General features: G+C 46.9%; 1 protein-coding gene across 3 annotated transcripts in view; it reads left to right on the top strand.

Moving 5' to 3' along the window:
- Positions 1–492: 492 nt before the first annotated feature.
- Appl2 (adaptor protein, phosphotyrosine interacting with PH domain and leucine zipper 2) overlaps positions 493–14280 on the top strand; it is a 46061-nt gene continuing 32273 nt past the window's right edge. For all 3 annotated transcript variants that reach the window (XM_028883613.2, XM_028883614.2, XM_028883612.2), the window contains exons 1-2: positions 493–575; positions 8220–8318. In XM_028883613.2, the coding sequence (XP_028739446.1) occupies positions 522–575; positions 8220–8318 (153 nt within the window). In that variant the 5' untranslated portion in view covers positions 493–521. The remainder of the gene's footprint in view (positions 576–8219; positions 8319–14280) is intronic.

Here is a 14280-nt window from a genome sequence, read left to right as displayed (position 1 = left end):
CGCAAGCAGATAAAAGCTTATCTTCCCACCCCGAGTTCCGCCACGGGTACAGGGGAGGGCGGCCTCGAGCCGGACCTTCCCAGCGCCACCGCCTTAGCCTGGAGGGCCCGAAGCGCTGGGCCAGGCGGAAGCTTGGTCGCCACACTTCCGTTGTCCCGGGTCCCTCCCGCTACGTTTCCGGCGTCGCTTGCGCTCGCCACACTTCCTGTTGATCCTGCCGGCAGGGGGCCGGGCTGAGGGGCGGGCCGCGGCCACTGGGCAGGCGCGGGCTGGGTGCGAAGCTGCCAGTCCCGGAGCGCCGGGCGTCCTTGGAGAACTGCCGAGCATCCCCGGAGCGCCGCCGAGCGTCCCCGGAGCTCCCAGCATCCCCAGAGCCGCCGAGAGTCTCCGGAGCGCCGCCGAGCGTCCCCGGAGCGCCCAGCATCCCCAGAGAGCCGCCAAGCATCCCCGGCGCGCAACCGAGCATCCCCGAGCGCCCAGCATCCCCAGCCTCGCGTCCCGCGCTCCCTCGCCGCCGCGCCATGCCAGCCGTGGACAAGCTCCTGCTGGAAGAGGCGCTGCAGGACAGCCCCCAGGTACCGCCGGGGAGGTCGGGGTAACCGCTGTCCGCCTCACAGGGAAGTTAGGACAAGTAAGTTTTTAAGCGGTTTCGTGCAGAAGACGACGTCACCACTATACACCAAGCCAGTGCTGGTACTACCGATTCCGTGAGAACGAGTGAATGCAGGGGCCGGGATGAGAAGCGAGAAAACCTGGATCCATCGCCCAGCCGACCCAGGACTCCCTTTGGCACTTTTTCCACTGGTGAAGAGAAAAGGACAGCATTTGTCCCATTTGTGCCATGGGGTGGAGCTGGGGGCGGGGGCTTCATTAGCATCGTGGAGATGTGAATCAAGTGGTTTGAGCTGGAGAGTGAAAACTGGCAGCCAGACAGAGCACACGAGTGCAGGGACGTTGCTTCAGAATTCAGTACTACCTTCTCCAGGGATCTGCTGTTCTCTTAACCTCCTACCCTCTCATAGTTTTTCTGGTATAGCATCCTTAGCTTATTTAAGTAAGTCCCTTTATCCCTTAGTGTCTCTGAAAAGTTAGAAAGGATTAAGCTGTTCTCTCAGTTTCTCCTCTCCTTTTGGGTTCCCCCCACCCCCACCCCCCAAGTGAATTGTGCCTCCCAGATGGAACTTTGACGGATTTACCTACATTTCTGCACCGCTCCCTTGTAGAATAAGTCAAAGGGGGCTGTGTGTACCTGTGTCCTGTGCTCATTTATTTGTGATTGTCATCGTATAGACTAGTAAGGAAGTGTAAGTAAGCTGTGATTGTTACAATTCCCATTATTTGGTTTTTGATCCAAAGTCCTACTAAGTAGCCATCCGTAGCTGGCCTGAAACTTGCTGTGTGACCAGGCTAGCCTTGAACTTCCATCCTGAGTGCTGGGATTACAGTCTGGGCTGTCATGCCCAGCCTATTTTTTTAATTGATTTAATTTTTTTTAATAGATTGGCATCTATTGTGCTAACTTTTTGAAGGCCTCTTTGTACAGCTGTGGGTGTCAGTGTTTGGTGTGGACCACAGCCTGTGGTGGAAGGCCTATCAGCCACCCTCACCTGCTGCTGGGATCTGAACTTAAGTGGATGGAAGTCTGTGTTAATCGTCATGGTTATGAACAGGGATTTCCGTTCACTTTGTGTCTGAGGACACTGAAGGTCAAAGATAGACTGCCTTCCTAGCCAGTCATGACAGCTGAGCCAGGCTCTCCTCATAGAAATCCCACGGGGTAGAGTTTTAGGGTCGCACCCGAGTGAGTGTGCACTGTTGCTGAGTGGCATAAAGGGTGTGCTCAGCTTCGGGAGAAGTGTAAAACACCGACAGTGAGTCTGGAGACCTGGGTTTCAGTTCTGCCTCTAGTAGTTAGCTCAGTTTTCTCAACTGCAGAAATTCTACAGAAAACTAGGGGGATGGAGTGGATGGTCTTGGAGGTGGTGGAAAGTTTAAAATTATATCCTATCCATGTGATTTACAACTTTGAGCTGCGTGTGGGGGAAAAAACCCCTGATGTTTAGAGGCATTATCATTCCTATTGGCATTCTTTTTAATTTTTTTAAACATTTATTTCTTTAGTAAAGGTTTATTAGGTAGTTGGCTTCCCTGAAAAGTTACAATGCCTTTATTTACTTCTGTCCTTTGTTTTGTTATCTTTATTGTAAGGAATATTTTTAAATATTTTTTATTCCTTAATAATTTAATATATTGCATAGTGTATCTTTATCATACCCCCTTTCTCCAGACACCCCCGTATGTTTCCTTACCCGTTTTTCTGTCCTTCCCTGCCCCCCTCCCCGCTCACTAGCACACAAAATCTAATTAATGCTTTCCTCATATGCATGGGTGTGGGGCCATCCAGTGGAACCAGGGTGACCTCCCAGCAGCCACACCCCCAAAGAAAACTGACTGTACCTCCCAGAAGCCATCAACAGTCAGTAGCTTCTCAGCTGAGGGTGGTGCCTCTGGGTGCCTCCATTCAATGCTGGAATGTTGACTGGCATTATCTCGTGTAGATGACCACATTGCTATGAGTTCATGAGTGGAAGGGCCAAGTTGTAGAAGAAGCATTTCATAACACTTCACTCCATTCTCTCCACCCCCCTCTTCTGTGACTTTTCCTGATCCTTGATATAGATGTGTGTGGATGTGGCCATGCATATGCGGAGGTCAGAGTACAGTTTGTGGAAGTCAGTTCTCTCCTTCCATAGTGCGGGTTCCAAGGATTGATTGCAGGTCGTTAGACTTGGTAACAAGTGCCTTTATGCTTTAAGCCACGTGTAGGAAATTTGTCATTGCTGTTGAGACTGGTTCTCTCCCGTCAGGGTTCTCAGTGTGGCTGTTGTGTGGGATAGAAGCCAGCTCTAGGAGTCTTTCACAGTTCTTAGAGCTTGGCTGTCTCTGTTTTCTCTGTAGCATGTACAGGATTGCAGCTTTACTCCCAGGAGACCCAGAGGCATGAAACTGGGTGGAACTGAAACCATTTCTTTCATTTTATGTGAAAGAATTAAACAAGAAGCAAATGCCTAGAGTTCAGGATGGTCCATCCTTTTGGCTTCTCTGGGCTACATTATCATCTCCAAAATTTATGCTGGAGAACCATGTACTCAAGTTACAAAAAAAAAAAAAAAATTACAGAAATCTGAATGTTGTAAGAACGCTTGTGATTTTGCATTGAATTGCGTTCATATCTCTCTTGGCTTATGGGTTGAACATGCCTGATCTGGATTGTACATGGTATGTGCCAGGCATGTTCTAAATGCTTTTCATTCATACACTCGGTCTGTCCAACAGTCTGTTGAGACAGGTCATTTCGTAAGGTGGAGAAGGGGCAGAGAAATTAACTGTGTACCCTAAAGAAGTGCAGGCAGCAGGAATCAAGGGTTTTGCTTTTGTGGTGTAGGGAGTGAAGCCAGGCCTTACAGTGCAAGCAGGCAAGTGCCCTGTGCTGAGCTACTTCCCCAGCCTTGGGGTGCTGTTTAAGTTAGCCTGTTTCCTAGCACCTGGATTTCCTAGGGGCCCAAATATTGATTCACAAGGAGAACAAAAGACACTGAGAACCCATGAGCTGTTTGTTTCTTCTTGTTGGAGGTGGGAGAGTTAGGAGGGTTGCTTGAGTAACCTGGTTACACAGGACTTACTAAATGAACACAAAAGCTTTTGTATTTGGACTTGATTGTCCCAAGAAGTGCTAAATAGAAGTTGACTGGCTTTAGACACAACTATTCATTTCTTCTTCAGTGTGCAGCAGGGTTGCACGTTGTATTGCAAAACTAGTCTTAGTGTATTTATTCTTTCTGCTGATCTCTCATATGTATTTAGAGGGTGGAGAGATGTGTCTTGGTCACTGTTTGTGAGCCTTTGCCCTGCTGGCTGAGCCCTGTTAGCTGCTGGAAACATGACCGTCAACTAGATAGGCATACCTGTCCTTGACTGGCTCACGGTCTGTTCCAGGACAGTGGAGTCCTGCTGTAATAGATAGGGACAGAGACACAGCCCTGAGCCCCAGCAGTGCATCCTGCATCCTTCTTCAGAGGCACACTCTCTCATCCTATGTGCAGTAAGATTTCCCAGTAAGGTGGGGACGAAGTACAGCTTCACTCTTTGGAAGTGTGTTTTGTGCTTTGTTTCTTTGGCAGTTGGCATAACGGAAACAGAGAAGAAAGACGTGGTTCTGAGATCATGCAGTGGCCTAGCTGGGAACAGTCCTCCCTAGCAATCAGGCCTTTCTTTATCTCAGTGAGATGCCTCCAAACAGGCCTGGTTTTGTATGGCTTCATTGTGGAGGGAGTTTGTCCCATAGCTCTGTGTATAACACATTTTTCTATTCAGTAGACTTGATAGATGTTTCTCTCCCTACACCAAATTAGAGGGATAAAATCTTTGTTTAACTTACACTTTAAAGAAATAAAGTATGAGTGCCATTGAAATTGGACACTTACACAATTGTGTGCTATTGAGAATGTCAGGGCTGTTTGATTGGGTAACACCCGGATGTTTACTCTGAGGTAAAGGAATGCCATGGAGCTGAGGCCAGGCCCACAGAGTGCTTGGTCTTGTTTGTCTGGTAGGAGATATTCCCTAGATATAGGCTAGTAGGAAAGGATGGAATCAAACCCTGAACCTGCCGGTTACCTGGGGCTTTGATTCCGCCACTGAGCTTTTGTGTGCATGTGCATGAAATGAGAATGAAAGTAGCTCCTGAGTTGAGCTGTTGTGAAGCGTGAGTAGCATATGTCAAGTGTGCCTGTGCCTGGGTACCACAGTGATTCCCTAACGGATTGATGTTACTGTCTGCACTCAGTACACACCAGTGTGACTTCACTCAGTACACACCAGTGTGTCTGCACTCAGTACACACCAGTGTGACTTCACTTAGTACACACCAGTGTGACTTCACTCAGTACACGCCAATGTGTCTGCAGTCAGTACACACCAGTGTGACTTCACTCAGTACATACCAGTGTGACTTCACTCAGTACACACCAGTGTGTCTGCAGTCAGTACACACCAGTGTGACTTCACTCAGTACACGCCAATGTGTCTGCAGTCAGTACACACCAGTGTGACTTCACTCAGTACATACCAGTGTGACTTCACTCAGTACACGCCAATGTGTCTGCAGTCAGTACACACCAGTGTGACTTCACTCAGTACACACCAGTGTGACTTCACTCAGTACACACCAGTATGACTTCACTCAGTACACACCAGTGTGTCTGCACTCAGTACACACCAGTGTGACTTCACTCTGTACACACAGTGTTGGGCCTTTTTGCGAGACTCTGAGCATCTGGCATGCTTTTTCTGCCTCTGTCCATTCTGTATGTCAGGGCATTCTGCTCTCCACCCACACACTGAGCACAGTGGATGCTGATGACTGTGTAGCAAAGCAGTCCTTCAGTAGCTGGGCGTTCTTTACCGGGCATGGTCACTATCTAGTTAAATCCAGTGCCCAGATGATTAAAACAAGGCAAGATACCATTATGCACCTGTCTGACAGTTAACTGTAGGTGATCGATAGAAAGAGGGATGATCTAGCAGGGCTATGGTGGCACATGCCTTTAATCCCAGCACTCCAGAGGCAGAGGCAGACAGGTCTCTGAGGTCAAGGCCAGCCTGGTCTACAGAGTGAGTTCCAAGACAGCCAGGGCTACACAGAGAAACCCTGTCTGGAAAAACAAAACAAGAAAGGAAGAGGGATGGTCAAAGAGAGCCCAGCTCCAGTGGCCAGTGTCTTGGGCTGGCCCCACAGAGCACATCCAATGTGAGAGACTTGATGCTGCTGACAGCATGGTCCTTGCAATGGACCAGTTTCTATCTCAGCCTGTCCACTTCCCAGCTCTGGAGGTCATCCTACTTACCCTTAATTGTCAGTGTGACATAGCTAGAGTCAGCTAATTGTCTTCATCGGGTTGGTCTTGGGTGACCTGTCTTGACTATTCATTGTTGTAGGTGGGTCCAGCACATTGGTGGGGCTGGGCACCCTGGGCTGAATAAGGAAGCTTATGTAACATGAGCAGTAAATGTTCCTCCATGGTTTCTGCTGGAGCGCCTGCCCTGGCTTCCCTCAGTGTGGACTGTAAGCAGCAGAGAGGAGGCCAGATCAGAGGTAGAGCACACTCCATAACTGCCCTGAGCCCCAGCTTCATCCCTGTAAGTGAGCTTAATGTAACCACGGTATCTGATTATGAAGCTGTTGCGTTAGATAAAGTATCAAGTGTTCCATGCCTATCAGTATCTGATAGAAGGAGTTCCACTAGAGTTCTTCCTGCTGTCTCTGTGGAAGATGGTTATGTAAGCCTTCTCTTTTTAACCATCTCTCATCTTTATTTTATTCCTTAGAGTATTAAGAGAAGGAATTAGGATTCAGTTAAATGAACAAGTAACATTTCTAAGAATTAAAATGTCTGCAGTCCAGTCGTATCACTTCTTGTGTTCCCAGGCTTGCCATTTATAGTAAGAAAGGCATTTGGATCTTTATAGACTGGTGGGACCCTACAGCATTGGGTACCAGGAACACACAGGCGACTGTACTGTTGGATGCACTCTTAGAAAGCACATTGCTGGAGTGTTATGATGAAACCACCTTTTAAAGAACTGAGTACCAGCTATGAGCACCAGAGAGAATTGTCTCCATAATAAATATCACCCCTCACATCACAGCTCCCTAACTCTCAGCCCTCTGGATGGTGTTTCCATTCACACTGGCTGAGATCAGGGAGGCAAATGCCATGAATGTTAAATGGAGACTACTATTTTAATAATCAAACATCATACTTGTGTGCACATTCTATTTAGCAGTATGTCATTTGATGTAGTCTTTGTTTAAACTCTGGGATCGGCACATTTCCTGCTCTGGGTTTGAATTTTAGGAAGTTTGAGGAACTCTTGTGGCATGAGAGGTCCGTGCTGTGTGAGCATCTGTCCGCACAGAGAGGTCCGTGCTGTGTGAGCATCTGCCCTACAGAGAACTGTGTACAAAACCGTCTTCCATTTCATGGTTCATTGCTTGCGGTTTTTTCGTTAGCTGAGTATTCAAGCCCCTACTTCTGGCCCAGAAGACCCAGGGCAAAGAGTATCAGCACACTGCTGTGAACCTCCCAGTTTGTGGAGCAAAGTCAAGGGTAGGCCTGGTGGGGAGAAGTGAAGTCCCTGGGAATGTCTTCACCTAGAGAGCTCTGGTCTCACTAGGTGGTGGCCTAGCAGCAGGGGGGCCCAGCTGTGGGAGAACTTAGTGGCCACATAGACCAATTCTAACCTTATTTTGTCTTAGATGGGTTTTAAGAAGAAGGAATTGAAATTCATTTGCAAGAAAACATTGAGCATTAATGGTTTGCAAGGCACTGTGTGTATGACCATATTAATGGCTTCCTGTGCCCTTTTTGTCTCATTTTTACCATGGTTGCAAATTCACATATGTGAATAGATCTCTGTTCTGTGATGCCTTGGCCCTTGTTCACACACTACCAAGTAGTGCTCAGGGTGTGCCGAGCACTGTATGAAACTGGCAAGAACTATCCTCTAGTTTCTGTCGTTGGTCAGCTGCCCTGAGAACTGAGTTCTTCCTGAGGGACGGGGCCAGCAGAATGGTTGCCATTTGAGTTTTATGCCAAGAGCTTCTACCACTGGGCCAGGACATTGGAGATTCCTGGCTGTGAGTTTAAAAGGTCTCCCACCTCCCCATCCTACCCTCCCCCCTACCACAGATTTTGACTGTGTGGTATCTTAAGAAGAAACAATGACAGTCTCCAGGGCACCCTGTCTGCAGACACACAAGCTGGAGGCTGAGTGTGCTGGGTGACCATACCTGGTGCACAGTGCTGTGGGTCTGGTGTTCCCTGCGTGGACTAGAGGGAGAGGCTGCCCTTTCTGACGCTGATGAGCAGACCGATGCATAGGTAGGCACTGAGGTCAGCATGGATAATTGTCCTGAATGGTTTCTCCCGTGGTACAGGGCCTCAGGTGCTAGCAGCTGCCTTTTCTACACTGGGCCACAAGCCTAGCCTGTAGAAATGGGCTTTCCTCTCTGGTCCTGAACAGGTGTTATCTGCCTGTTCCTGCACTGTGGTGGAAAGGATGAAATCAGTTCACCAGACGGACACTTGCCCTTCCGGGTCCAGATAGTTCCTGTGCTGAGTGTAAAGACTGACTGACCCTTTTGTCTCTGTCTGCAGACTCGCTCTTTGCTGAGTGTATTTGAAGAAGATGCTGGCACCCTCACAGACTACACCAACCAGCTGCTACAGGCCATGCAGCGTGTCTATGGAGCACAGGTATGCCGCTCGCCCCTTCTCTTGGAGGATGAAAAGTTTGAGTCTGAAGAAAATCTCACTTAAAATTTTGAAATAAAACCAGGCAGAGGCTGAGAATATGGTTAGTGAGGACCTGAGTTGGAACCCCAGAACCCACATAACAAAACTGGGCATGGTGTTGTGTGAGTGTCTTCCCAAGCAGGAGATACAGACAGGCAGATCCCTAGAGCACATTGGCTGGCTTATGTGAGCCCCAAGGGAGAGACTGTCTCAGGAAGGTGGATGGCTCCCAAGAGAGGATACAGGAAATTCACATGCATGTATATATGTACCTCCAAACATGAACATACACATATCAGAATTGTTTTTCTTACTTTTCTTCACCTCAGAAAACCAAGGATGTTCTTGTTTCCCTTGTTTGAGACAGAGCTGGGATCTTCCTGTGACTGGCACCAGGAGTGGACCCACAGAATTGCTTTTGGTTTTCTTTTGAATCCAACCCCAAAGGGAAACATTGGAGTCTGCTCTCCCCATTGTGAATGAGTGGGCAGTCTTGGATGTTGGTGTGGGAGGATAGAAATAGCTTTTCAAGGGCTCTCCTCTGGAGGTTTTGAGGAACAAATATCTTGACTTGCAAACCCATGCAAAATAAACTGCTGAGTAGCAAAAGCAACTCTCTTTACAAACAAGAACTGCCACATATGTACTTTCTAAGGAAGATGTGACTGTATGTCACATAGAGAATTGTTACCCATTGGAATATGAGTAGAAAGTTTTCTTTGATCCGTAAGTCTGAATGTGCTCACATTCCTTTTGCTCATCCGTGATACGAATGATATAAATCCCACAGACAGCAGTGTGTAGCTTGTAATCATCTGGCAGAGCAGGGCCAGCAAGATGGCTCAGAGGGCCGAGGTACCTGCACCAAGCATGGCAGCCTGAGTTCCAGCCCCAGAACTGACAGTGTAGGAGGGAACACCTCCTACAGGTTGTTCTCTGACCTCCACACATGTGCTGTGGCATGCATATCCACACATAAGGATACATATGTTCACAAAAGAAAATAATAAAGTATAATTTAAAAATATGATTGTATATAGTTAGTAGTCAAAATGCACCATGAGAAAAAGCCCTAGTCTTTGCCTTTAGAGAGCTTACATTGGGTCAGGAGATAGACAGTTACTATGGAATGTCTGAAGGCCTGGGAGGAGGCTCACCTCTCACAAGAGTTGTGCTGGGGTGTAAGTTGGCTTTCTGTTACCATGACAAAACACCCAAGAAAATTAACATATAAGGTGACCTGGGTTATTTGACTCAATCTTGCAGTTTCAGTACACGATCACTTGGTCTTGTGGCTTTGGGCCTGTGGTGAAGAAGTCCATCATGGTGATGTAAGAGAACATGGTGGAGAAAGCCCACATACCGAGAAGAGCCTTGTTGAAAGTTCGGGGCCAGAGTTCAGGGCTAGAGACGGAGACTTAGGAACTAGTGTCAGGCAAGAAGAACTTAGTGATAAGAAGTGTGTTTGCTGGTACACACCTTTACGTGGGCCTCTGAGTTCGAGGCCAGCCAGGGCTACACAGTGAGACCCTGCCTAAAAAATAAATAAATAAAGTGTTTGTTGTGGTGCTAAGAATTGAACCTGGGCCTTGAGGCATGCTAGGCAAGTGTTCTGCTACTGAGCCCTAGTCTCAGACGGTAAAACTAGTTTAATGTTCAGGAGGCTGTGTACTTGTTTGTGATAGTCCCGTTTGCTTTGATGAGCCTTTCAGAACTTGGGAACATGAGGACTTTTCTAAGTTTTTACTTGATCACTTATATTGAATGCTTTTGTATTTTTCTCTGAGTAGTCCAAATTTTATACAATAGGGAAAAATTTGACTGTCTTATCTCTGACCTTCTCGCTGGCTATTCAGTAACCTTGAATACTGCCATTAGATGGTCCTGCTCCTGTTTAATGTGTTCAGGCACATGACTTCAATGGCTCTGTGTCTTCCACTCACAGGCATCCCTGCTGTGCCTTCCACGTCTGTCACAACCATTTCTGAAGAGTCGAAACACTTCTTTAATGCATTTTTTTCTTCTGAGCCAGAAAACTACATTGTGCCAGAATTAAGTAGGTCTTGCATACTGAGAGGCTGGAGCCTGCTCTTAACTCAGAGCACGTGACCATCATGTGGGCTGTCACTGGCCAGCACCCCCTCCCTTCTGGCTTCTGCTGCAGAGCTGTGGAAACGCCCCAGGGACAGCTGGCCACCAGCAGCATCCAGATTGGCACAGGCGGGCCGTGGCTTTTCAGGTTTATTGAAAGGGCTGAGATGTGTTTTGCTTGCTTTGATAGTGTGTATTTTAAGCTAGTAATACTTTTCTGTTTTCATTTTGGCTATTTGCCTTCCTCTGGTTTTCTTGGTTTTATTTCATGTTATTCCTTAAATGTTTTACACTTAAATATATTGAATTATATTAAGTTTTTTGTTGTTGTTGTTTGTTTTTTTTTAAATTTTAAGCAAGATACAGTTTTTCACTATTATGCTTTAAAAGTAATTTCATGTGGCTGGTGAGACACAGGTATTTTTAATCAGCCTGCTTTGTACACTTCAGATTCTTCTCCAGTGAGCATCCTTTGTACTTAGTTTAGAAGGAGGAAGAACAGGGAAAAAGTAGAGAAAGTGAAATTAAGGTTGATGTCTCAGAGTAGAAAGCTGTAAGTTTTGACTGGGAGTTGGGACAAGAGGTGCTCTCTGGGTAGAAACACTTCCCATCCATTATGTACACACAGACTAACTTGGAGAAAAGCCAGGGATCTTTGGAAACACAAAAGAGGGACTCTGAAGTTAATGTTGACATTCACTATGACTTCAGGAATCAAAGAAAGACCAGGATCTAACATAAAGAAATGGCTGTGATATATTGGATTTATATGCAATGTCCTCTTTATCTTTATTAACACTAATTACATCATAGAATATATGTTATGTGTTAGACCTCGATAAATGTACATGTTTATACCTTAGCCTTCTGTCCTATAATTAGATATGGCTTCTAGCTGGCAAAAACAAAGGCATTTGATAAAATATTGAAAGGTACAGTCCTGTAGAAGAGAATTTGTAGAGGCTTTTATTCAGGTCTTAATACATTAGTTTGATGATTACATGATTAGGTAGTTCTTGTTGTTGTTTTTTATTAAATCATTCCTTTTATGCCCAGTAGAAGAGAATGCCTTCTTTGAAGGTTAGGATACAAATTATCTAATTCAGTTACAGACTCTGTAAATAAAATCACATGTATGTACATGCAATGTATAGTAATGTTTAACTACTGTTGCTATATTCACACAAAGAACAATGACATGACAAATTTTTAAAAGAGAAAAGTAGAGAGAGATCTGGGAGCAGACCCCCTTACTATGGCTGGTTTGAGGGGGTGTTTAGATTTCATGTGGCTTAACCTCTGGAATGAGCCTGTAAGTTAGCAAGGGAGTTGACATCTCAAGGCAAGGGTCTGCGTGGCCCCATTTTGTCTCTTAGCTGGCTGAAGAGCCATTGCCCATACTAGGAGTTGAGTGAGCCCCCGTCATGGCTGTTCACTGCCGAGAAAGGCGAGTACCCTTCATTACTAACGGAGCAAAAGCTGGTTGTTTAGGGCTCTCTGCTGCTTTTCAGAATACAGGACAAGTAAGTTCAAATGCCTGAGGTGTCTAAACAAGAACGTAAAGATGTGTGTGCAGTTACGTTGGCACAGATTTTGCATTCAGTACATTTGATATGGTGTTTGCTTTAAGTCCATGTGTCTGATAATTGCTTCCTTCTTAAGTAGGTTTAGAGTTGTTTTTATTTTGTTTTGTTTTTTTAAACATTGGACTGACTCAGGCTTGGGAGAGAGCTCTTCATATCCTCCTCTCAGCTGTCATACAGATGGGGCCAGATGAGTGACGGCTCTGGCTGTGGTTGGAAGGCTGCCTGTCACTGGCGGGTTAGAAAAACTGATGGTTCTTAGTGCCCACCTTCTCTCCTCTAACAGAAGACAAGCCTCTGGTGGGTGTCTCTGGTGTGTGGCAGTGTTTTAATAAATTAGATCAAGTTTTCAAAAGTGTTTATTGTGTGTGTGTGTGTGTGTGTGTGTGTGTGTGTGTGTGTGTGTGTGTTGGTATCCCTGAAAACCAGAAGAGGGTGTTGGGTCCCTGGAGCTAGAGTTATAGAGATTGAGAGTCACCTGGCGTGGGTGCTGGGACTCAAACTCTAGTCCTCCGCAAGAGCAGTGAGCGCTCTTAACTCCAGCCCCCGATGAATTTCTCTTCAAATGACAACCATGTTAAAGCTTGTTTCTTCCCCTCAGCAGAGCAGGTTAATCCAATCCTATCTCTGCAGCTGTTCTGTTTTGTTTGGGTTTTGCTTTTTTATTGTTTGTTTGAGATAGGATCTTACCATGAAGCCCTGGCCAGCCTGAAACAAAGTTGTGTGCCCCCCACCCAGCTATGAAGCTGTTCTTCACCAAACTTGAGGGGTATAGAAATAGTGCACCCCAGACAGAGACAGATCTGAAAACTGTGCACCCTAAAAGCCTGTTTTGGACAAGGAAACAGTGTAATCTCAAGCTGGAGCGAAGATGAGAGAGGAGGGAGTGAAATGATTTAAATACTACGCATAGTTATTGGGAAGGGAGATGCTTGCCGCCTAGTCTGGCCGAGTCTGACGGACCGACGTGGTGAAAGGGAAGTTGTCCTTCATCTGACTCCCACAGAGAAACCGGTAAATAGAAGACAGGGCTCTTCTGTTAGGCAGACACACAGAAGTACCCACACGCCAGGTCAGCACCTCCCGTGGTCAGCACCTCCTGTGCACCCTCTCATGTAGCTAACTAGGAAAAATAAGGCTATTATAACACATGGGGAAGAATCTGAGTCCGTGAAGTTGTGTAGATTGCCTGGGGTCACACAGCTGACACGTGGCAGAACCGGAAAAGCCTGAAGTCACTCTTGGGCTCAGTGCTGTGTTCTGGACACACTGGTCTCCACCAATGGCAGCAGCAGCTTGGGTTTTCTCTCAGAGGCTTGTTCTCGTCCAGATAGAACAAGCCTGGTTTCTGAACCTGGTAATTTTGTAGTCGTTGGAGGTGGGACCCAGTGTTTGAACCCAGAGTGACTGTCTTCCTTTCATTAATTTTTAATCCAGATTATTTTAACCAATACATTTCACAGTCCTGACAGTCAAACTGAGGTTTATTTACCTGCTTGAGATGGAGAAGCAATTTGTAGCTTCGGGTGTGTGGACCAGAGCTGAGTGGTCTCAGGAAACAGCCTCACAGCGCTAACCCCTGCCCGGTCTGCATGTGAGATTCACAGTGCTTCATTATGCAGCCTCGGAGGCCTTTATGGTGATGTGCCTGGTGCTCTTAGGTATAGGCCTGGCACTTCTGTTTTCTCTGGCTTCCTCTCCACTTCCTGCTGTTTGCCCCAAGAATAGGTGCAGTTCTTTTGGGGCACTCTGGCTCACCTCGGGTGTGTTTCAGTGTCTCATTTAGTTCTCACATCATCTCCTGACTCTGTCTGCTCTTCCCTCCACCCATACTTTGTTCCACTCCAGCCACAAGGGACTCTGCTTCCACAACTCATGTGCGTACCCCACTGCCTGCTTCCCATGCTTCCCGGACAGTCAGCCATCTGCAAGCCTGTTAGCCCACCCTCTTCTCTCATAGTCCATCTTAGGCTCCTACTGTGGGTCTTCACTGCTAGGGTGAATGCCCCTCTCAGATTCTTGACTTCAGGCCACATGTGTGCCACTAGGAACAGACCTCTAAGCACATGGCTCTCCGTGGTTGACCCCAGGTGAGTTTCCTCGGTCTCAGCCTCGCCGTTCCTAGCTGCCCTGGGGGTGCTGCCCACGGAGGCTGTTGGTGGTTTCAGGTGGCCTTGTGGGCAGTGAGTCTCTCTGGCCTGGTGAGGTAGGCGTTCCCTTGGCAGAAGCTCAGATGCCCATCAGGCTCC

This window comes from Peromyscus leucopus, chromosome 18 (assembly GCF_004664715.2).
Source record: "Peromyscus leucopus breed LL Stock chromosome 18, UCI_PerLeu_2.1, whole genome shotgun sequence".
NCBI classification, from domain to species: domain Eukaryota; kingdom Metazoa; phylum Chordata; class Mammalia; order Rodentia; family Cricetidae; genus Peromyscus; species Peromyscus leucopus.
This window is presented reverse-complemented; position numbering and strand designations above follow the sequence as displayed.